General features: G+C 38.8%; 1 protein-coding gene across 1 annotated transcript in view; it reads right to left on the minus strand.

Moving 5' to 3' along the window:
• Positions 1 to 25,715, minus strand: part of SNTB1 (syntrophin beta 1) — a 332,866-nt gene that overhangs the window by 102,294 nt on the left and 204,857 nt on the right. The window contains exon 3 of the mRNA XM_049773430.1: positions 10,213 to 10,420. Coding sequence (XP_049629387.1) covers positions 10,213 to 10,420 — 208 coding nt within the window. The remainder of the gene's footprint in view (positions 1 to 10,212; positions 10,421 to 25,715) is intronic.

Consider the following 25,715-nt stretch of genomic DNA (forward strand, 5'->3'; position numbering starts at 1 on the left):
GAAGCTTCTGCACCTCAAAGGAAATAGTGACTAGGATATAAAGGCAACCCTAGAAGGGGATAAACTCTTCATCCAATACCCATCAGATAAAGGGCTAATATCTAAGTACAAGGTACTGACAGAACTTAACAAGAAAAAAAACCACCTAACCCCATCAAAAAATGTGGAGAAGAAATAAAAATGGCCAAAAGGCACATAAAAATGCTCCACCTTGGGCCCGGAGAGATAGCACAGCAGCGTTTGCCTTGCAAGCAGCTGATCCAGGACCAAAGGTGGTTGGTTCGAATCCCGGTGTCCCATATGGTCCCCCGTCCCTGCCAGGAGCTATTTCTGAGCAGACAGCCAGGAGTAACCACTGAGCACCGCCGGGTGTGGCCCCAAAACAAACAAACAAACAAAAATGCTCCACCTCTCTAATCATCAGGAAAATGCAAATCAAAACAATGAGGTACCATCTCACACCACAAAGACTGGCACACATCACAAAGAACAAGAACAATCAATGGTGGTGGGGACATAGAGAGAAAGGAAATCCCATTTAATGGTGGTGGGAATGACAACTAGTCCAGTCTCTATGGGAAACAATATGGAGATTCCTCAAAAAACTGAAAATTGAGCTACCGTATGATTCAGCTATACTACTCCTAGGGATATACCATACGAACACAAATATATGCACTATATTCATTGCAGTGCTATTGACAATAGCCAGAATCTGGGAACAACCCCTATGCTCTTCAACAGAAGAATGGCTAAAGAAACTATGGTACATATACACAATGGAATACTATGCAGCCATCAGGAGATATCAAGTCATAAATTTTCCTATACATGGATAGACATGGCAACTATTATGTTGAGTGAAATAAGTGAGAGACAGAGAAAAAGAGATAGACACAGAATAGTCTCACTCATCTGTGTGATTTAAGATAAATGAAAGACATTATTGTAGTAATACCCAGAGACAATAGGGATGAGGGGCAGAAGACCAGCTCACGATATGAAGCTTACCACAACGAGTGGTGAGTACAGTTAGAGAAATAATTACATTAACAACTATCATGACAATGGTAATGAGTGAGAGAAGCAAAATGCCTGTCTCGAATACAGGTGGGGGGTGGGAGAGAAGGGAGATGGGAATGTTGAAATGATGAAGGGGGGTATTTTTTTAATGACTGAAATATGAAACAATGAGGACAATTGAGAAGGAAATTTTTTGTAAACTAGGAAAAGGTTTTGCACCAAACTTAAACTTGGATTTCTGATCTTCAAAATTGTAACATATAGAATTGTTTATAAATCACACAGTCCTTGATTATAGTAGTCCAAAGTGTGAAATATAGCCATTATTTCCATAAGATAAAAAAAAGGATTTGAGTTACTTTGAAATATTTCTAAATTCTGAAACTTTCTTTTTTTTTTTTTTTTTTTTTTTTTGGTTTTTGGGCCACACCCGGCGGTGCTCAGGGGTTACTCCTGGCTGTCTGCTCAGAAATAGCTCCTGGCAGGGACGGGGGACCATATGAGACACCGGGATTCGAACCAACCACCTTTGGTCCTGGATCGGCTGCTTGCAAGGCAAACACCGCTGTGCTATCTCTCTGGGCCCAAATTCTGAAACTTTTTTGATATGACTGCTTCACCACTGGGTTTTTGGAAGAGTTTATTCACAGAAAAATAGACACCCTGAGCCCTTTTATTAGCTTACTAGAATATTCTTAGCTTTTCTGTTAGAGAAAGCTCAGAGTCAGTACTGCCACATATTAGAGGAATCATCTTAGAAGTAAGTCTTCCACAGCTTTTCCAAACTTGTCTCATAGCCTAGGGATTATTTAAAGCACTTTACCAAGACAGACCAAGCAAATATATTAAAAAAAATATACTAATGACCAACTTTCCTTGGAGAATGCCCCAGGAGGCACAGTCATATCAACTTTCCCACTTGAAAGAATCGAGCATGGTGATGAGAATAGCTGAGAAATGAACTTGCATCTCACATCTCCCAACTGGGTTTTGTCTTGTTATGCTATGTTTTTGTGTCTCTAATCTGACAAAAAATAGTTTGCAAACTGAGAGACTCAAGTTATGCAAAGACAGTGCCCCCATGAACTAAGCACTAACCAGAAGTCCACAATTCTGCCACATTCCTTTTTATTATTATTGTTACAAGTAGCAAGGGAATTGATTTTTGTCTGCTCTGAAATTAGACCATTGGAAACACTTCAATGATAATTACAAAAGGATTAACTAGAAAATATTGACTGAAGAAATGTGCTTTAAACAGGAGCCATTGCATAGTTCAGGGTACAAGACTAGAATATTATGGACTCTCTTGAAGCAGATCAGGCCTTGCAGGGAGTTGAAAGGTTTGAGACTTATAGGATCACAACAAAGACTTTACAGTCTATTACCAGTGAAGGCCAGGAAGTCAAAGAAACACAGGCTCCAGTTCAAAGCTCCTCAGCCCAGTTCAGGACCTTGATGCGGCAGAACTCAGAGAACAGTTACTATAATTCAAGACAAAAACACTAATGACAGCAGTAGGTTAGCAGTGGTGTCTTCTTTGAAAAATGAAAACAATAATGATATTACAGCATTGTTCAGTCATGACTTCTTTCTCTATGTTGGTTTAGAGTAAAGGTCTCTAAATTTATATGGCCTATCAACCCTTTTCAGAAAATAAAAATTCTTGACAGATTCCTGGAACTCTACTTTCTTTAAGGCAACAAACAGAATGTGCCTTCCTTGGGGCTGGAGCGGTGGCGCAAATGGTAAGGCGTTTGTCATGCATGCAGCTAACCTAGGACGGACCCTGGTTGGATCCCCTGGCATCCCATATGGTCTCCAAAGCCAGGAATGATTTCTGAGCACAGAGCTAGGAGTAACCCCTGAGCCTCACCAAGGGTGCCCCCCCCACCGAAATCAACTACTTCCACCCCAAATCAACTACTGAATTCCCTTCACCCCCACCACCACTCTAGCACTCCCTAGAGGCTCACTCTGGGAACCTCTTTGAGTATGTATTAGATAAAACACCTTCCATTCTCTAGATCTCTGCAGAATAAAGGATATGATTAAGGTTGGTGACCTTGGTTCAGGCTGAATAGGATTCCAAACAGGCTTAAAAAGTGGAACACTGACTAAGCACATATTATGGAGTCTGGGAGTCCCAGATAGGTATCAATTTGAGGCTGTGTTGGAATCATCTTCCTAGATAGGCTACTGCTGTGTGGTATTCTCAAAGTGTGGACAAATGAACAGTTGTGATCTCTTCATTCCCCACGAGGGTATGAATCTCATCATAAAATTGTGTCTACCCTCATAACCTCATCTAAACCTAATTACAATCCAAAGGCAATTACACCCCATCTCCAATAGCTAGACCTATAAGGATAAGAACTTCAACATAAATTTACGGTACAGAGGGGACCCAATTTCAGTTCACATAAAACTCTTTTAAGTCCCCTTGCTACCACCATATCAAATTCAAAATTTCATCCAGCTTTCAAAATCTTCCATAATTAGGTCTTCCAAGATACCAGATTTACTGGACACCTCCCTCTAGGTTCAACCTTCATCTCCTGTTTGACCTATCTCTGGTCTATATCTCCCTAGAAGCTTTACTAATTCATTCTCACCTTTCATGTTCATTCTCATCTCTGAGAGAGCACTGAATTTCTCCATTAATTCAATTACAAACCATTAAGAAAGAGCTCAATGGGAAGATTATCTATTAGGGAAAATATCATTAATATAGTTTTCTTTTCTTGTACACTACTAAGGAGAATTTAAGATTTGCACTGCATAGGAGTTTAAAAGGGACATTATTGCTGTTATTTCATTACCATTTTAATTCATGCACGTAGTAGCAGATAAAAAAGTTAAATATATACAAACTTTGTCCCATGGCTACTGTTATTAATCCACAAAATCAAATATTAACAGTATAGAAAAATACATAGAAATATCAATTTAAGATAAATTACAGTTGAATATATATATATAGGACCACATTTTATATCTTTACAAATATCAAGTGACTTCACTAATATTTGTGATGATATAAGAAATCCACAGTATTAAAAACTTGCCATTCATTGTAACAGTTTGTTAAAAACCATTCTTATGTATCCACACTAGAATTCAGTATTAAATATTTATTCAAACAAAATTCCAGTTTGGATTTGTTCCCTTGGATTTGATCTATGGTAATCTTTGAAAAGTTTAGAAAATAAAAGCAATAATTGTCCAAAATAATTCAATATAGCTTTTATGAATACAATGCATAATACAATGAAAACAACTGATTGTGATTATTACCTGAAATAACATCATAAGAACAATAGTCTGAAAACAGAAAGAGCTTTATGCATTTATATTAAGGCTTGAAGGGTATGACCTGGAGTATATGACTACTGGTAATTTGGGAAAGAGGGAAACAGCATAAGTAGAAAACTTATAAGTGTTCAAATGGAACCTCTGGGAAAGTTTTTAATATTATCAATAATGACATAATGTTATTTTCTAACATGTTTTCAAAAGTAATACACAACTAAAAAAAGACTAGAGCAAAGTATCTTTGAGATCCAGACCATTTCAGCTACTTGAAAGTTGAAGATGTATTGTGCTGGATTTTCCCTGAAGACATGTCTCTTCCTTTAATCTGCATTATGTGCAGGCAGGAGTTACGGGTTTACAGTTCTCTTCAAAGACCACAGCTACCAGAGGAAACCTCCCTGCAGCTATAGGCCCTGCTAGTTTCAGGCAGCTTCTCCTTTGCCTTGTCCTTTTGGATGATGGGTGGTAGTAACCATACAGTGAGCTCTGGACCATTTCTACATCTTTGACATGTTTTCCCGACCCCATTATATAAATTACTCCTGAATGAAATTCTTTTTATTAATATTTTTGAAGTTGATCATCCATCTCCTGCTAGGACCCTGAACCATGCAGAATATCATATCTTCAGCTCCACGTAACACTTTAACCAAGTGTAGAAATGTCTTTTCTATTTTAGGAGAGCTATTTGGGGATCATACCTGGTGGTGCTGAGGGGCTATTTCTGTCTCTATACTCAGGAGTGACCCCTAGTGGCACTTGGAAGACCATACATGAACCGAATGTAGGCCAATATTTTCATCACAATCAATTCCTCTCCATCACAATTAACTCTTTTCCTTCTAAAGCAAAGATCTATTGCTTTTGATTCTCCAAAATCTTTTCCTTCTGGGCTGGAGTAATAGCATAGTGGTAGGGCATTTGACTTGCATACTGCCGACCTGGGAGGGAGCTGTGTTCTATTCCGACATCCCATAAGGTCCCCTGAGCCTGCCAGGAGCGACTTATGCGTACAGAGCCAGCAGTAACTCCAGCGCCGCTGCCGAATGTGATCCAAAAACCAAAAACCAACCAACCAACTGACCAACCAACCAACCAACCAACCAACTAACCAACCAACCAACCAAATCAAACTAAAACAAAACAAAGTCCCATGGAGGGCACTCGTTCTCATGTCTCAGTGGATGGGACCTGGATAAGGTCAGCGTGGGTTCTCAAGTCAGGAATCAACCTAGGATTTAAGTACTTAGAAAGTCTTAACAGGACTTTGGTGGCAACTATGTTTGCAAAGAAGTCTTTAAAACTACAAACTAAAAAGAAATACTCAATTGAGGATTTCAGGGGAAAGACCTGTCTAAGTATAAACTAAAAAAGTAGACAGAACACACAGAAATGGAAAGGCTGTCCAATACCCATATATGAATCTCCCCAAAATATCCCTAGCTAATTTTTGGGTAATGAAATTCATAGAAACAGACTATTGCTTCAGCTCAGTTGAATTTTTTATAGTTGGAAAAACAAATATTTATGATATAGGTCTTTTCTTAATTAATTCACTAAATAAGGTCTATGATTTCTCAGATTCTGGCATCCAGCTCTTTTAGTCCTAATTTCAATGGGGATTTTAGCAAGATGGTCAAGATAATCTATATATTTATCCTCCTTTATTGTGAATTGGGTACTAAGCCCACCTTCATTGTCCCATTGATTTTCTGAAATATGTGAGAATTGAGAAAATTGTCTGGTGCTGAACACTAGAGCTGAGATCATGCATGAACAGGTACAAACTGAAAACACCAGATGCTGTTGAAGTATTACTCTCAATAAGTGCCACTGGATCGAGCTATCTCAAATGACAGGGTTCACGAGCACAAGATCTGATATTGTGATCATCATTATTCCCATTTATTGTCTTTTACTATATAATTCACTGGGAGATGAGACTCCCAAGAGACCAGTGTTCCTGAGCCAGTGTTCCTGAACTCAAGTTCAAGAGTTCTAATACTAGTTATCACATATACAAATAACAGAAAAGACTTCATCCTTTGAAATGAAGAGATGACTCAAAAGAATCTTACAGAGTGACTTTTATTATTTTCAACATAAATGGGAAAAAAAATCAGAATGATTGTGGTTGCATGGCTAAGTTTTTCCCCATAGTTCCTACCAAGAATGGCAATTGTTATTCATCTTTATTCACCCTTCCACTTCTGCCTGGCCCGGAGCTATGCACAAAGTGATTGGACAGAGGATAACCTCCTTGCTTAAGGGTTGGTTTTCAAGACTCCCTGTTAGTACTCTTAGAACTTTTTATTGTTTGTTTTGTTTATTTTTTGAGCCACACCCAGTGGTACTTAGGGGGTTACTCCTGGCTCTGTGCTCAGAAATCACTCCTGCCATGCTCAGGAGACCACAAGAGGATGCTGGGGGATTAAACCTGGGTCAGTCATATGCAAGACAAATGCCCTTCTTGCTGTGCTATCACTCCGGCTCCATAGGCTTTTTTTTTTTTAAGTTTAACTAAAAGAGTTATGATAGTTTTTAAGTATATGATATTGATGTACAAAGCTACATATAAATGCTCATGACCTTCCATCCTCATCCTTATATCCCCTCTGGTCTAATTCCCTCCCTCCCATTAGCTGTTGATTAACATTTAGGTTTTGGTGCATTCTACTACTTCCAACTTCTCTGATTATCACCCATTTGCTCTGGACTTTCTATGTTCCCCTGTTACTTCAGTGAACTTCATAGTGTCCTCCATCCTCTCTCCAACCTAATATTTCAGGTCTGTAATCCAGAGTCGAAGGCTTATTATCAGTTAATATATTCCACACTCTTGGTTTGTTTCTCTCTATACCATAGACGAGTGAGATCATCCTTTATCTGTTCTCTTGCCTCTGGCTTCTTTCACATTTTCTGTCAGTATTTCTGTCAGCATTTATAGATACATTCATGTTATTAGCGAGCATGGAGATCAAGACCTGCACAAGCAACTTCTTTGCCTCCAGTGGCAACAGCTCTTTTAAAAGTTGAAGGTAATTTTCTTTGTCCCCCCCCCCCTTTTTTTTGGAGGGAGTCACACCTGGTAGCGCTCAGGGGTTACTCCTGGCTGTACGCTCAGAAATCACTCCTGGCAGGCTTGGGAGACCATATGGGATGCTGGGATTCGAACCACTGTCCTTCTGCATGCAAGTCAAACACCCTATCTTCATGCTATCTCTCCGACCCCTGGAGGTAATTATCTAATCTTTCATATAAAGATGTAAGACTAAAACTCTAATCCACTCTCTACTGTTCACCCATTCCATTTGTTCAACATTAACCATGTTTATTCTTTGTATTTTTAAATTACAAAGCAAATAAAAAGATGTGAAAGTATCAAAAATATTTTAAGATTCCTATGATGATATTTATGTACATAAAATAAATACTACCAGTCACCTAAATGATCTTCCCAAGCTACTAGAGATACATGAAAAATAGTATCATCTAAGTCAGTGGTTTTCATAAACTGATCTTTATTCAGCAATGCTTAAAAGTAGTTAAAAACAGTTCGGGGTTGTTACACACAATGCACGGCTTTGGTCTGTGATTAGGATTGTGCAATACTGAAGTTAAAAAGAGTAATGTGGGTTAGTGATGTTTGGGGGGGTGAGAGAGTTAAGGAGTAAAAATGAGCTTTGAAGGGGTGTGGGAAAGAACAGAATACAAAATGGACATTCTGGATATGCAAAACATAACATAAAGATAAGGAATACTCTTAATATATGCAGCGCGCAGTTTTCCATATGCAGAGTGGTCAGAAATTGCCAGTGACAAACAGCGCAACCTGGCAAATCTCAGCACACCCCAAGTTAGGACCCACCTTGTCTGCCCGCTTGGGCTGCCACCCCAGAAGGCCTGGAGGCCGGGGGCAGAAGAGGGGAAGGCTGGGAGCCTATCAAGGCTCCCAGTGCACCCAAGTTAGGGAGAAGGCCTTCCACATGGGGTCTCCCCCAACCCTTTATGAGCTGTTCAACAAGGAATTTTGGTGAAAGAGTCCCCCAGGTTAATGCTTATGATTGAACCATGTCATGGGGATTATTGGACTTGTTCTTATGGCCCCCATATGCACCAATAACGCCATGTGGCATTGCTCCTTTTTTTTTTTTTACATAGGCACATTAAAATGAGAAAATACTATACATACAAATAAGATCCTATCTAATAGAGATTGGAATACACAAATCTTGTAGTGCAAAGGGACCTTATACCCTGAACATTGACATAATGACCTGGCACAGGCCTCAGAAGAATGGGAATTCTTCATTCACCCCTGATCTAGAGAAGACATCCTTGAAACATCCAGGTTTGTCTATAACATCACCTGGAAGCAATCCTCTACCACGGAAGACCCTACCACTGCTCAGACATCGACCTGCTCAAAAGAGACTTCCCTTAACACTGAGAAGACTTAACAACAACGACCTGTTTACAGGACAGGGCTTCCTGCATTGCCCTTTAATGGTGAGGTGAAACGAGAGGACGCTCCACATCCTGACTTATATGTAGGATATGCAGATTCCAGGATCTTTAATACAGAATCATGATACCAACAACAGAGACTGTATGAAAAGTGTGTTGGCACTACGGACAATGTCTTGGATTGGACGATCTAACTTGCCTGGAGCCTAGAGTTGGTCTTATGCCAGGAAACTTCAGGGGTAGGGTCTCTTTGTATTTAGGCCAAGGTTATTCCTTTCCATGCCTCTCATATTTTGGTGGGCCTATGCAAACAACAATTGCCACTCTAACACCGTTTTTACTGTGCTCCTTTGACTCTAATTCTTAAAAAAAAACACTTAAAATAATTTGAGGTTAACTTAAGCTAATATGCATGTACATAGAAATGTAAAAAATGCTATGCCTCTAATGTTTAAGGAGTTACATAAGTTTTATGGCTTTAGATTGCCTTGTGTGCTGTTAAGAAATATTATAATGTGTTACAATCTGGGGACTTGAGGGACAAAGTAATTGTACATGGATTCTATTTTGTTTGTCTTAATGTTCTTTGGCTAAAAGTTCAAAGTTAAGATATCAGCAAGGGAACTTCTTCTGAGAATTATGTTATGGGTGATTGTCCTTCCACTGTAACTTTACCTTATCCTCTTTCTTTGCATCTTTGTTCTCATAATTAAAAAAAAAAAAAGTAGTTAAGAATACAGACAGTTGAGGCCAGAGTGATAGTGCAGTGCTTAGGGCATTTGCCTTTCACGCGGCTGATTCAGAAAGGACCTCGGTTTGATCCCCAGCGTCCCATATGGTCCCCCAAGCCAGGAGAGAATTCTGAGCACATAGCCAGGAGTAACTCCTGAGCGTCACTGGGTGTGGCCCAAAAACCAAAAAACAAAAAACCCAGACAGTTGGACTATACCCAGACCTGTTCAATCATAAACTATAAGGGTAGGATCCAGCAATTTCTTCTAACTGCTTTTATGATTCTGATGTATACTATGTCTAAGAGTTACTGCTTATTTTGAATTGATAAATAATTGACATATTGATTAACATTAATATATACTGGCATATATATTATATATTAGTTTGGGATGTACTTCATAATGATTTAATACCTGTGTATATTGAAAATTGATCACTACAATAAATCTAATAACATTAAAATATACATTAACCACGGAAGTAGGGGAAGCAAAGCCCTAAACTATGAATGTTGATAAAGGTCTCCAATGTCCTTCAGTCGTGCATAACATTGTCCCTTTAGTTTTCTAAAATCTCTGAGAGACAGGAAATCCAATCAATCTAGTGCTGAATTGTGTTGAGACCCCAAGCGGATTGGGGAAGAATGTGATTTCAGGGGAATACATTTCTTACCTTTTCTGCGAGCCAGCCAAGATGTTTGATATCTCGGCTCCCGGCAATGCCTGTTTTTCCCATCTGCTCTCGGACTTCAGCTATCACACGAGTCAGCAGCTCACTGACATTGGAATAGATGGCGCTGAACCAGGCTTGAGCAGTAGCTGAGTCCTTGCTCCGTAAGATCAACGTGTGTTTTGCATCTGGAGAGTGGATTTCAAGCTGCCTAGAGAAGCAGAGAGAAGAGTTGGAGGGTTTCCTGGAAGTTGATGCTTCATCCAGTCTTGCATTGATTCTTCCTTTTAGAATTGATTAGTTGGGGACAGGAGCTTGTACAATAGTGAGGGGGCAAAGTTAGCATGTATTTGATCCAAGTTTGATTCATGAAACCACAGGGTCTCCCAAGTATCATTGCATGGGACAATTCTGGAGGCATCCAGCATTGTGGGCATGTTCCAGATATGGTTGGCACTGCAGGGTCTGAGCAGCACCACTTCCTTGAATCCTTGCATGGAACCACTGACCATTTGGCTAAGAATAGCTGGTGAAGCCCTAGACTTTCTGAATTCTACTTGGGAGTTCTCATCTACAAATAATCAGTTTTGTTTGGTGTACTTTAACAGTTCTAATTCTCTCACACACTCACTCATGCAGACATCTGTATGGAATGCCCAAGCTTTGCTCTAGGTACAGACCTAGGCAAACACCACGTCTCTGAATTAGGCTAGTTTTGTTCCTATTTAACTGGATGGCCTATTAGGAACCTCCAGTCAAAATTTGCAAACTTTTTTTTTGCCTTGTCACTTAACTAACAGAGGATCTAAATAGTCTACCAACATCTTTTCCTCTGCTGACAAAATGCAGATGACATATTCAATCACATGCATCCCTCAAATGTTAGTGTTATGTATATTCTAGAATCAAAGATGAGAAAATTTCTCACCCTTTAAGACTTTGCTTGTAGTCCACTGGTTGATCATTAAACCCTTGAACATGTGTAATAAAGTAATTTTAATACCCAGGGAAGACCTATAAATATCATATTTGGATATCTCTTAGACAGCCTGGGAGCTTCTGTGCACTTCCAGCCAAGCACTTTCAGATGTGATGCCCCTGTCCCAGATATCCTTATAAAATTAATTGTAAAATTAATTTAAAAGTCACGTCTGATTTTTTTTAGCCTTAATTCTGGTAAGGTCTGCCAGAAGTCCAAGTACAACATACAGATAAAGAATAAAATATCTGTACATCGCTGATATCAAAAGAAGAAATTTTTACCAGTGATGGCTAACCTTTTTGAGCCCAAGTGCCCAAACTTTCGTACAATGCCCCATCCTCCCAATGGCCAGTCCGACCCTGTTGCCAGGTGAGCTGCAAAGCAGACACAGGCACACTCACCACATAACTTAATTGCGGACCTTCCCGAGTGCCATGTGCAAGGCCTTCATATGCTACTGCTGGCATGAGTGCCATAGGCTCACCATCGAGGTATCTAGACAGATATTGCTTTCATTTACTTATTTTGATCACTGCAAATTAGAAAAACATTGCATTAAAAAATCAGGGAACAAAGCCCTGGTATATCTCAACTGCTTCCTCTTGATAGACAGGTCTCCTTTTCAAACAGATCTCCCAGGTCACATCACTTTGCCATTTGAATTATTTTCAACTAAGATCAATCAAGATCCTGATATATATGAAAAGAAAGTTTACCAGACCCATATCTGTCCTGAAAAATGAGAACTGGGGTTCTTGTCAGCATAAGTATGTTTATTAGAAACAGTATGATGCAAGTCAAGCAGGCAGACCTCTCTATATTACATAGCAAATATCAAATCACAGAGCATCTGATGGGCATCAGATGAGGCACCTATCCTCACCACTTGACTCCAAATCCCAGTCTTACCTCCTTCTTTATTCAGAACATATATCCTCATTTTGTTCCACTAGCTCTGGAATCCACAGCCACATGATTCGCCATACATAATTAAATATGTAATTAAATGTACTCCTTTCTCTTACTGATGTTAATTTGGTTGTTCAAACACACCCAGAATTTATTCCTAGAAGAAGGGGGTAATTCTTTTCCCCTCCACCAAGATACCCTGTACAATATTTATATTGTACATACAATAGAAAAATCAGAAAAACAACTTTGGTGAAAAGTAACTCTACAGTTCTTGACCATTTTATCACATACAGATTCCTGTAACTACCAGCATAATGAATATTCAACACTGTTCCATCACCACAAAGCTCTCCCTCTCTCTCTACCTCTTATAAGTATTGCCTCCATGCCAATACCCCAAATTCCTGGTAGCCATAAATAAATCTGTTCTCTACTTCTATAATTTTTACATATAATTTCTATTTTAGCAAGTAAAATATACCCAACAATCAGTGTTATATTCATTCATGTACCTATGCACATAATATTATTTATTTTTGTTTACATTAGAAGGATACAGATTGGGAAATTCATATTTGAATAAAATATTATTAACTTCTATATATTAAGTAGGATTCACTGAGTGTTTTCTATATGCCAGGAAATGTTTTAAATTATTTTATATTTTTTAAGTATTTCTCTAATTCTTATGACTGAGATTATAAATTTTATGTCAAAGGAAAGAAAAACCTTGAAGTTTGAATAGAGAAAAAGAAGTTATTTATTTGAAGACACACAGTTGGCAAAATTGTATGGTCTCAAATAAGGCTGAATACGTTTGAAGAGATTTAAAGTTTTTTAAGCTTAAAACCATGAGTGTAGTTTATTACATGTCCTCCGTAAGGTTAGACAGCATTTAATAGGGAAAAACCCTTTCATTTTTACATTACAGAAATACCATCCTCATCATTTATAAACTTGTCTGTGATCTAGGGAGATACTGAGTACATGCTCTATATTCTGCAGCTAGGAGTGCTCTATGGCACAGTATGGTTCTGGTGCCATACGGTTCCCTACAAGCACTGACAGGGAAATTCTATGTCTAGGCGTTGAGCTGTAGTCAGGGTGAAGCAAGTAACACCAGGAGTGGACCCCAGACCTCTGAGAAGTGTTCCCCAGGTTCTCTGAAGAGTGGTCCTCTCTGCTCTGAGCACTGTTTAGGAAATCCCAAAATAAAATAAAAGTCAAATGCCCAATAGTGTTCTCCTAAAATCCCGAGTCCCAATTTAACAATTTTGCAAATAATCTAAAAACCTTAAGTTCTCATTTAACCTGTTCTCATTTACATTAGAAACCAAACCTTTAGAGAAAGTAAGCCTTTTTACCAGTAAACTTTAATTATGAGAGAGGAATAATTTAGAAAATGGAATGTCTAAGGGGACATTTTAGTAGCAATTAGAAATTTGGGAGAAGAAAAAATTGCAAAACAAGGCTTCTAAGAGTTCAGAGATATTATATGATGATACAGGGGATTCTTTGGGTGACATCAGTCCTCAACCAGGAGAATGCCTCATGCCTTCTAAGCATGTTTTGAAGAGATGAACAATAAATCTGAGATGAATTTTTCTTCCTTGTTCAGTTCTTCCTCTTCAGGAAAGTTAATCAATTGAATACAAACTCGAATTCTCCAAAAGCATTAATGAGACATCAATTGGTTTTTCAAATCTATTAATAATACCTATTATTCTAGGGATTTAAAATATGCAAGTATCTCATCTTTGATATCTTGTTTTAAAGCAGCTGTGCTAGTTTCTAGAGAAAGGAAAGTCCAAGGGGAGAGAGAGATAGCTCAAATGGGTGTACTGCATCCTTTGTACATGAGAAGATTCAATATAGATTCAATATCTGGCACTGCAGCGTACCCCCAAGCACTCTCAAGAAAGAATGCCACCCTACTAGCATTGGTGTGGACACACACACACATGCAATAAACAAACAAAAAGAAATGGCAGCTTGGAAGCAGTCACTGCCAGGTGTCTTACTTTTCTCTGGTTGCCAGTATATCTTCTGCAGAACTCTAACTTGGTAAAAGCTACAGGTTGGTGATGCAAAGGCAGTTTCTCCCAGGTTTCTTTTCTTTTCTTTCCTTTCCTTTTTTTTTTTTTTTTGAATTTTGATTTTTGGGCCACACCTTGCAAGGCAAATGCCCTACCGCTTTGCTATCTCTCTGGCCTGACAACATTCATTATTAGTATTTTTTTAAGTAAATTTAGAAACCCATAGGTTAAAAAAAGCATCAATGATAAGGTACAGCTGAAATATCATTTAGCAAAGTGAACATACACTTGTGTAGTCAGGGCACAGATTAAGATATCAGATATAATAAGCCTCTTTGAAGTCCACTGCATCTCCCTTTCCAAGTACCAGTTACCCCAACAGGATTTCTGTTACTATGGAGTGTCTCTGTCTCAAGCAGAGGGATAATTTATTGTTTGTTTGTTTGTTTATTGTAATCAAGAAGGAAGGGAGGCTCTAAATTTCTGAGGCAAAGTGGAAATACCAGGTGCTATGCTTTTCACAGGTGATATCAAAGAGTAGCCACACATGCCTAGCAGAAACTGTGTCTCTGGGAATTTACTAGAAATGCAAATTCTCCTCCACCCTAGGCCTACCTAAAGAAGGAATATTGGGGTGGGATCAGCTCTTAAGTAGATAAATCTGATATTATCCAAGCTAGAGGAGTGCTACTCTGTGGGCTCAGAAGAAAAGACTTGGCTATTTCCCAGCTCCCTAACAGTTAAATGGAGAAGCTAATGGGTATAGTACTAATCTCTTGCAATCAGGCTCAAAGAAAGAACATGGGGAACACAAAACAGAGAGACCAGTGGCATTTGTAGTTTGTTTAAAAAAATAAAGGAAAGAAAATAAAAGCAGTTCTTCAGAAATCTTTAAATAGTTGTTTTATTTTCTAAGCATTTCATTAAATACAGATGCCTGGACCGCCGCCCAGACCCACTGAGTAAAAATTTCCACAGGGCTGTATATATACTTGAATGACTCTACAGTTTATATAGATTCAGGATTTTGTGAGCTCAACCTCAACCTCCTCAAGAGCTGTCTGTTAGCAATTGTCCCCAGAAGGGAAAGGTGCCAGTTATGTACTACAGAGTAACAAACTCTTCCAGAATTGACACTAAACGTTTGTTAGTTTACAGCTTTGAGGTGTTATGAGCTTAGGAGTGTCTTTGCTGTATGGTGCTGGCTCAGGAGATCTCCTAAGATTGTGCTTGGGATGGCAACACTGCTTGCAGGCTTTACAAGACTGGACATACATAGGCTGCTGCAGTACCTCTGCTTGGATGATGAACACACATGGCTGTAGGCAGGGGACCTCAGTTCCTTCTACACTGGTTTTCCTTAAAGAAAAAGGAGGAACTACTATTTCTTTTATAACCTGGTGTTCAAAGTCATAAACCACTACCAATCTGAAATCATTCTTTTTCTTTTTTTGGTACACGCAAGTAACTAAGTTCAAAGCACACTCATGAGGAAGACTTAGGTTTTATCACATAAAAAATGTGTTGTCTTGGGGGGGGGCAGAGAGCTAGCATAGAGATAGCACGTTTGCCTTGCATAGAGAAGGACGGAGGTTTGATCCCGGCATCCCAGATGGTCCACTGAGTCTGCCAGAAGCAATTTCTGAGTGTAGAGCCAGGAGTAACCCCTGAGCACTGCTGAGTGTGACCCAAACAACAAGAACAACAAAAAAGTGTTGACTTGGGACCAGAGCAATAGCATAGTGGGTAATGTGCTTGCTTTTTTTGTTTGTTTGTTTGTTTGTTTTTGGGTCACACCCGGCTGTGCTCAGGGGTTAGTCCTGGCTGTCTGTTCAGAAATAGCTCCTGGCAGGCACGGGGGACCATATGGGACACCGGGATTTGAACCAACTACCTTTGGTCCTGGATTGGCTGCTTGCAAGGCAAAGACCGCTGTGCTATCTCTCCGGGCCCAATGTGCTTGCTTTTTATGTGATCCCGGGCATCACATAGTCCCCAGTATAGTCAGGAATGATCCCCAGGAGTAAGACCTAAGTACTGTTGAATGCAGCAAAAACAAACAAAACAAAGACAAAAGAAGAAGAAAAATGTATTCATTTATCTAAAAACAACTACCAAGAGTTTCTAGAAGAGAGAAAAATGATCCAGAATGAATCTGTTTCAAAATGTAGTGGAGAACAGGGAACTGTGAACCAGCTGTCTCTAATAAGCTTGTAGATCTGGGCCAAAAGGAAGAAGATTATTCTTCTTTCACTAACCCATAGCTTCAAATTATAAAATGAAACAAATGGTGGACTCCTGATAAGCCTTCATAATAACATGAGAGTTCAAAGAAGCTCTTATGGAAAGTATATGGAAGTGATAAAAGATCACAGAAAATGATAGTGGATTAAAGTCTGTTGGATAAGTTGGCCCCAAAGATGTTAATTATTTGTACAATAAATAAATAGAAAAAGAGTCCCATGATTTTCATGAGTTCTATTATCTAAAGTAAATAAGACCTACCCTGCAGTACTCAAGTCTAAAAAACTCCATGGCAACTGAAGCTTATCAACAAGATGAGAACCAGAAAGATAGCACAGGGGAGAAGGCACTTCATCAGCACACAGCAGACCCAGGAGTGATATTTAGCATTACATAATGTTCAACAAGCACCACTGGGAGTGGCGACTGAACACCTGAGCACAGAGCCAGGAGTAAGATCTGAACACCACCAGATATGGTCCAAAACCGAAATAAAACCAAAATAAAGTAAAGAAAAGAAATAAAGGAATAGGATTATTGACATGAACAAGAGTTGAATGATACCTGTATATCTAAATCTGTATATTATATAAATCATTGACCAAATTTTCATTTAATTTTATTTTACCAAACTGTGGCCTGATGAATGCATGCTCTAGACAAGAGAAGATACAAAGAAAATACCGTTCCTACTTTTGTTTTATGCTAGTTCTCACCAATTCAATGAACTACTATGATAGAAGGGAATTGTTAGGTACAAAAACTTTGGACCCAGAGTGGCTCTGATATTACTGGCTGTGAGGAATTTGGCAAGTTACTTGATTTCCCTAAGCCCAAATTCTCTTTTCTCAAAATGATTGAATATATTCAATTACCTCTTATGATAATTCAGAGGATGAAAGAACAACATATGGCTTAGACCTCATAATACCAAGCTGCCCTAGACTAATTCTACTTTGCACTCTAGTTGGCAATGAACGGTCTTCCCAGAAAAAATGGTAGCATAGTGGGCCTTGTGAGGCAAAAGTTTGCCATGTAGACTCTCCTTTCAAACCTTTTTAACAGAATTTGAGGGAAGTGCAAGCCCCAGGAAAAACTCATATAAAAAAATCATATAAGCATGGAAAGAAAGCTCAAAGGAATGGAATGTTCTGCATGCAAAAGTCCCAAGTTCCATCCTCAGCACCCAAACATCACCAGGTACAAATGTCAAAGCATAACAGGTATAGCTGCGTAAAGAAAAAGTCATACAAAGGTCTTTATAATTTCCTGGAAAAGTAAAGAAATTACTTCCAGGGAGAAATGCTTGATATTTTTGTGAGACTTGATATTGTATCACCCTTTCCCCATATACTTCCTTGTTCTGCCTAAAGGAGCTCTTTGAGGCTTGTGTTTTGGAGCACAAGTTGGTGAGTCATAGTTATATCAAGAGCCGTGACCCTCTGTTGATGTACCCTTGCTTTTTAAATAACCAACAACTGGGTCATAGAGCTTTAAAAAGAGATGGGAAATCTTGTTCCTAAAGTTGCTCATCTTTCTGAAGTATTTTGCTGACAACATTACACAGAGGAATCCATTTGTAGGGTCAAATATCTTATGAAAAACATTCTTTGAACAAGCAGTTTCAACTCTAATAATTACTTCATCAATCTATAACATATGGGAGGAAATGAAGTGAGAAGATGGGAGTGAGGGTGAAAGAAGGGGAGAAAAGGAAAATAAAAGCTTTAGGGTAGAAATGAGCAGCTGAATGGATAAAATCATTAACGTTAGGGGACCAAAAGTTGTACCAAACATTATACATGTGATATAATGAAAATGAAAAACATAGGTGGAACAGCAAGAGTGGTGTCAAATTATTGAAAGGAAAACAAGAAAAATTATGTTTATCAGTGCTTGATGAAATGGAGGCTGTATCTGATAAGCTGTATACAGGTAGGTTCAATTCAGATGGAATTTGACTGACAGGAGGTCAAAGTTAGAAGGGGACTTTTAACAATATAATCATGCAACTTCTAAGATTATTCCATGTGTACTCACTGTGAATTTGAGGTATTTGTATCAAAGAAAAAAGAAAAATAGCAGAAATAATTGTTGGTTAAAACAACCTTGGTTTGAATCTCAGCTCTATCATTTATTAACCATGTAAGAATTATTAACCTTGGGACCAGAGTGATAGCACAGTGGCAGGGCGTTTGCCTTGCAACTGGCCGACCCAGGACAGACCCCGGTTTGATTTCAGCATCCCATATGGTCCCCTGAGCCTGCCAGGAGCAAGCTAGGCATCAGCAAACCCATGATTAGTTCTCAAGCTTGTCATCAAGACAAAATCTGCTCATACGTGAAATCAACACAAAGAAAGCATTGCTTAGAGACGAGCAAGTTAAATACAGTGGTATCAGATGCATAAGTTAATAGTATTAGACATTTTCCTTCATGTTTTATTTTTTGCTTATTAAATCCATTTAAGTTGGGTTGTTATCAAGAACAAATTCAAGACTTGATTCATATTCTAATCACGAATAGGTTACTTACTTCCTATAAACTTTGAGTTTCTTCATGCCCTTACAAAACAGAAATCATGATCATGAAAGTGATAATAATGATTACAATGGTCATAGAAGGTAACAGAATATGATAATATCAACCTTCACAAGCTGATCACTGTGGAAGTACTTTGCAACTAGTAAATCCTCATGTTAGTTGTCACTGATGCTTTTAAGCATCTTTAGCATGTTAAGATTCTTGTTGGTTTAGTAACTGGGAAAGGTAATAATCTTATCACCATCTGTACAGATGGGCACATACAAGTAAGCTAGATTTGTCTAAATCACACTAATAGTATAGAGACAAGGCATGTATATTTAAACAGAAAACTCCAGTTAGTATATTGGGTTATAGAATGAAGGTAGACACATACCATGATTTCTGCATGCATGCACAAACATATATGCTCTGCGATTTTTAAGGGTTCTGGGTTACTTTGGAGGGTTTCTCTTTCTGTCATGCCATGATAGCAAGTAGGGTACATGGTACCTGTGTCTGCAAAAGTTCACTACAAATGTGTGTATATATATATATATATTTGGTTTTTGGCCCACACCCAGCAGTGCTCAGGGGTCACTCCTGGCTGTCTGCTCAGAAATAGATCCTGGTAGGCATGGGGGACCATATGGGACACTGGAATTCAAACCAATCACCTTTGGTCCTGGATTGGCTGCTTGCAAGGCAAACACCGATGTGCTATCTCTCCAGGCCCCAAATGTACATTTGAATAATAACTTTTAACCCCAGTCATGTCTATTGAGTATGTCACTGCCTTCAAAACAGAATCTTTGCAGATGCAATACTGAAAGATGGCACTAAAAGACTATCTCATGAATGCATTTGCTGGATGAGGTGAATCCTACATCCAATAAGAGTGTCTGTACGGTACTTTGCAGAAGCCAGGTCCCCTGTTCGTGACATCAGGGTGGGAAAATCTACGAAACTATATCTGCCCAGTGGGGCCCAACTGTGAAAAATTGTGAGTGCTGCCTGTATGTGTCTGTCTACTATCCTGCCACGTGAACCTCTTGGCAGTGGGCCGAAAAGAGGCTACAGAAAACTCGCTCTCCCAGAGGCCCATTCTAGGGTGGAACGCCAAGGAACTGCTCCATAATGTGAAAACCGACTATAAGCAGTACTTTGCAGAAGCCAGGTCCCCTGTTTGTGATGTCAGCTGGGAAAATCTACGAAACTACACCTTCCCAGTGGGGCCCGACTGTGAAAAATTGTGAGTGCTGCCTGTGTGTGTCTGTCTAATGTCCTGCACATGAACCTCTTGGGAGTGGGCCAAAAAGAGGCTCCAGAAGACCACGGCCAATGTGCTTCACTAGGCAGCCATGTGCTCTTTCTAAGGAAAGAACACCTTCGGAACGAGAAGAAAAAAATCACACTAAGAAGTGTGCTGGATCACTGAAGCCCAGCATTTCTCTCTGGACTGTCTTTTCTGCTGCGTGCTCGGGCCTAAGATTTGATCCTGTGTGAGGCTTCATCCACAGAGGACTCCCCTTCCTTGGACGCAAATCGACCCATCCAGAAAGGGCGAAGCCCACATCATTTAGCCAATGAATACCACCAAAACACGTAGAAAAACCTACAATACAAATGTGACAATGGGGAAACAACGCAGGCCAGCATCAGACATAGAGAATGAAGATGACAATTCTGATGACCAGATAATGACCAACCAACTAATCAACCTCTCAGATAAGGCCTTTAGACAAGCAATATGGAAGATGCTCAAAGAACTCAAAGAAATCATGGATCGAGTTGAACAGAACACTAATAAGAACTAAGAAAATATGAAGACAGAAATTACAAAACTCCAAATTAAAATAACATGTCAACTAACAGGCCTGAAAAACTCAGTAAAAGAAAGTGAATGACAAAATAGATAAGCTATGGGACAGGGTATCAGAAGCTGAAAATAGACTTGGTGCTGTGGAAGATGAGATAAATAACAATTCCATACAGTGGGAGAGATTGGGAAAAAAAAACTTAAAGCAAATGAACAAACAGTGGAAAAATTAGTCAAAGAATGGAAACAGATAAAAATAGAAGTCTATGATAAGCTCAACAGAAATAACTTAAGCATCATTGGAGTACCAGAGACCCAGGAAGAAAATTTCCAGGAAGAATTAACGGTCAAGAACATCATTAAAGAGAAACTTCCAGATCTAAAGAATATATGTAATCAAACCCTGCATGCTCGAAGAGTACCAACCAAAAGAGACACCAGAAAAACCACCCCAAGACACATCCTAGTCACAAAGACAAATCCCACAGATAGAGACAGAATTCTGAAAACAGCAAGATCAAAAAGGGAAATTACATTCAAGGGAGCATCCTTGAGAGTTACAGCAGACTTGTCACCAGAAACACTCAATGCCAGAAAGCAGTGGTGGGATATTGTGACAAGATTGAATGAAATGAATGCTTCACCTAGAATACTGTACCCAGAAAAACTTACTTTCCAGTTTGACGGAAGAATACATGGTTTCACAGACAAAAAACAGCTCAAAAACTTCACTGACTCAAAATCAGTCTTAAGAGAAAAACGGAAAGACCTAATTTAAGACAAGACTAACTAAAGACACAAAAATTTCGATATAAAGATGGTATTAAATCCCAGGAGAATACTTTCTCTCAATGTCAATGGACTAAATGCACCAGTTAAGAGACACAGAGTGGCTAAATGGATCAAAAAACTCAATCCAACCTTCTGCTGCCTACAAGAAATGCACGTAAATAGTCAGAACAAACATAGACTCAAAATAAAAGGTTGGAGAAAAATTATCCAAGAAAACAACACCCATAAAAAAGCTGGAGTGGCCATACTAATATCAGATAATGCAAACTTTATACTCAGGAAGGTTGTAAGGGACAAAGATGATATTTTATATTAATCAAGGGGTATTGTAGACCAGGAAGAAATCAGTCTCCTAAACATATATGCACCGAATGAGGGTCCAGCAAAATATTTAATACAATTGTTGACAAATCTGAAAAATAATATCAATAAAAACTCAATAATTATGCGGGATCTCAACACAGCTTTGTCAACACTGGATAGGTCAACTAGACAGAAACCCAACAAGAATATACTAGACCCGAGGAGAGAAATGGAAGAAAGACGCCAAGTGGATATATATAGGGCACTCCATTTCCAGAAACCTGGATACACATTCTTCTCTAATGTACATGGGACATTCTCCAGGATAGACTACATGCTGGCACATAAAACATACCTCGATAATATCAGAGGATAGAAATTTTGCAGGCTACCGTCGCTAACCACAAGGCTCTGAAATTATTTGTGAATTCCAAAGGGGCACAGTGGAAAAACTTGAACACCTAGAAGTTAAACAGCCTCACTGAATAACCAGTGGGTCTCAGATGAAATCAAAGAGGAAATCAAAAGGATCCTGGAAACAAATGATAATAAAGACACAAACTATCAGAACTTATGGGACATAGAAAAACCAGTACTGAGAGGAAAATTTATAGCTTTGCAAGCACACAGCAGGAAGGAAGAAGGGGCTTACCTGAGTAGCTTAATGACACACCTAATAGAATTAGAAAGTGCTCAACAGAAGGACCCAAAAATAGGGAGACAGAAGGAAATAACAAAGCTGAGAGCACAAATCAAAGATGTGGAAACCCAAAAAACAATCGAAAGATCAACGAAAGCAGAAGTTGGTTCTTTGAAAAAATAAACAAGATTGATAGACCACTGCCAAAATTAAAAAAGAAAGAAAGAGAGATAAACTTGATAACTCGTATTAGGAATGAAAAAGGAGAGATCACTACTGATATGGCAGAGATTCAAAGGGTAATCAGAAACTACTTTGAGAAACTCTACGCCACTAATAATGAGAACCTGGAAGAAATGGATAAAATCTTGGACTCTTATAATCTTCCACGGTTGAAGGAAGAGGATGTAGCATATCTAAACACCCCCATTACTATTGATGAAATTAAAACTGTAATCAAATGTCTGCCCAAAAACAAAAGCCTAGGCCCAGATGGATTCACTAATGAATTCTTTCAAACTTTTCAGGAGGAACTACTACCAATCCTGGCAAGACTCTTTCATGAAATTGAACAAATAAAAACACTTCCAAATAGCTTTTATGAAGCCAACATCACCTTGATACCTAAACCAGACAGAGATGCTACGAAAAAAGAAAATTACAGACCAATATCACTGATGAATACAGATGCAAAGATCCTCAAATCCTGGCAAATAGGATTCAATGCCTCATTAAGAAGATCATACACACACACAAAAAAAATAAATAAATAAAAAAGAAGATAATACACTACAATCAAGTAGGTTTCATCCCAGGAATGCAAGGATGGTTTAACATCTGTAAATCTATCAACATAATACACAACATCAACAACAAGAAAAATAAAAACCACATGATCATATCAATAGATGCAGAGAAAGCATTTAATAAGGTCCAACACCCATTCTTGATCAAAATTCTCAGCAAGAAGGGAATGGAAGGAACCTTTCCCAATATAGTTAAGGCCATCTACCACAAGACAGTGGCAAATATTATCCTCAATGGAGAAAAACTAAAAGCCTTCCCTCTAAATTCTGGCACAAGACAAGGCTGTCCTCTCTCACCACTCCTATTCAACATAGCACTGGAAGTACTCGCTATAGCGATTAGGCAAGAAAAAGATATCAAGGGAATCCAGATAGGAAAGAAAGAAGTCAAGCTCTTACTGTTTACAGATGACATGATACTCTACTTAGAAAAACTTAAAGACTCTACGAAAAAGATTCTAGAAACAATAGTCTCATATAGCAAGGTGGCAGGCTACAAAATTAACACACTAAAATTAATGGCCTTTCTATACACCAATAGTAATAAGGAAGAAATGGAGTTTAAGAAAACAACCCCATTCAGAATAGTACCACACCAACTCAAATATCTTAGAATCAACTTGACTAAAAATGTGAAGGACCTATACAAAGAAAACTATAAAACTCTGCTCCAAGAAATAAGGGAGGACAAGCAGAAATGGAAACACATACCCTGCTCATGGATTGGCAGGATTAACATCATCAAAATGGCAATACTCACCAAGGCATTATACAGATTTAATGTGATCCCTCTAAAGATACCCATGACATTCTTCAAAGAAGTGGATCAGGCACTTTAGAAATTCGTTTGGAACAATAAACAGCCTAGAATAGCTAAAGCAAGCATTGGGAAAAAGAATAAGTGAGGAATTACTTTTCCCAACTTTAAACTTTACTACAAAGCAATAGTTATTAAAACAGCATAGTATTGGAATAAGGACAGGGCCTCAGATCAGTGGAATAGGCTTGAATACTCAGAGAATGTTCCCTAGACATACAGTCACCTAATTTTTGATAAAGGAGCAAGAAATCCTAAATGGAGCAAAGAAAGCCTCTTCAACAAGTGGTGTTGGCACAACTGGATAGCCACTTGCAAAAAATTGAATTTAGACCCCCAGCTAACATCATTTACGAAGGTAAAAAAACAAATGGATTAAAGACCTTGATATCAGACCCAAAACCATAGATATATAGAACAACACATAGACAAAACACTCCAGGACATTGAGATTACAGGCATATTCAAGGAGGAAACTGCACTCTCCAAGCAAGTGAAAGCAGAGATTAACAGATGGGAATATATTAAGCTGAGAAGCTTCTACACCTCAAAGGAAATAGCGCCCAGGATATAAGAGCCCCCCACTGAATGGGAGAAACTATTCACCCAATACCCATCAGATAAGGGGCTAATCTCCAAAATATACAAGTCACTGACAGAAATTTACAAGAAAAAAACATCTAATCCCATCAAAAAATGGGGAGAAGAAATGGACACTTTGACAAAGAAGAAATACAAATGGCTAAAAGACACATGAAAAAATGCTCCACACCAGGGAGCATCAGGGAGATGCAAATCAAAACAACTATGAGGTACCACCTCACACCCCAGAAATTGGCACACATCACAAAGAATGAGATTAAACAGTGTTGGCGGGGATGTGGAGAGAAAGGAACTCTTATCCACTGCTGGTGGGAATGCCGTCTAGTTCAACCTTTATGGAAAGTGATATGGAGATTCCTCTAAAAACTGGAAATCGAGCTCCCACACGATCCAGCTATACCACTCCTAGGAATATACCCTAGGAACACAAAAATACAATACAAAAATCCCTTCCTTACACCTATATTCATTGCAGCACTATTCTACCATAGCAAGACTCTGGAAACAACCAAGATGCCCTTCAACAGACAAATGGCTAAAGAAACTGTGGTACATATACACAATGGAATATTATGCAGCTGTCAGGAGAGATGAAGTCATGAAATTTTCCTATACATGGATGTACATGGAATCTATTATGCTGAGTAAAATAAGTCAGAGAGAGAGAGAGAGAGAGAGAGAGAGAGAGAGAGAGAATGGTCTCACTCATCTATGGGTTTTAAGAAAAATGAAAGACATTCTTGCAATAATAATTTTCAGACACAAAAGAGAGGAGGGCTAGAAGTTACAGCTCACCTCATGAATCTCACCAGAAACAGGGATGAGTTTAGTTAGAGAAATAACTACATTTTGAACTTTCCTAATAATGAGAATGTATGAGGGAAATGCAAAGCCTGTCTAGAGTACAGGCGGGGGTCGGGTGGGGAGGAGGGAGATTTGAGACATTTGTGATGGGAATGTTGCACTGATGATGGGTGGTGTTCTTTACATGACTGAAACCCAAACACAATCATGTATGACACACACATA

This window comes from Suncus etruscus, chromosome 5 (genome assembly GCF_024139225.1).
Source record: "Suncus etruscus isolate mSunEtr1 chromosome 5, mSunEtr1.pri.cur, whole genome shotgun sequence".
In the NCBI taxonomy this organism is placed as follows: domain Eukaryota; kingdom Metazoa; phylum Chordata; class Mammalia; order Eulipotyphla; family Soricidae; genus Suncus; species Suncus etruscus.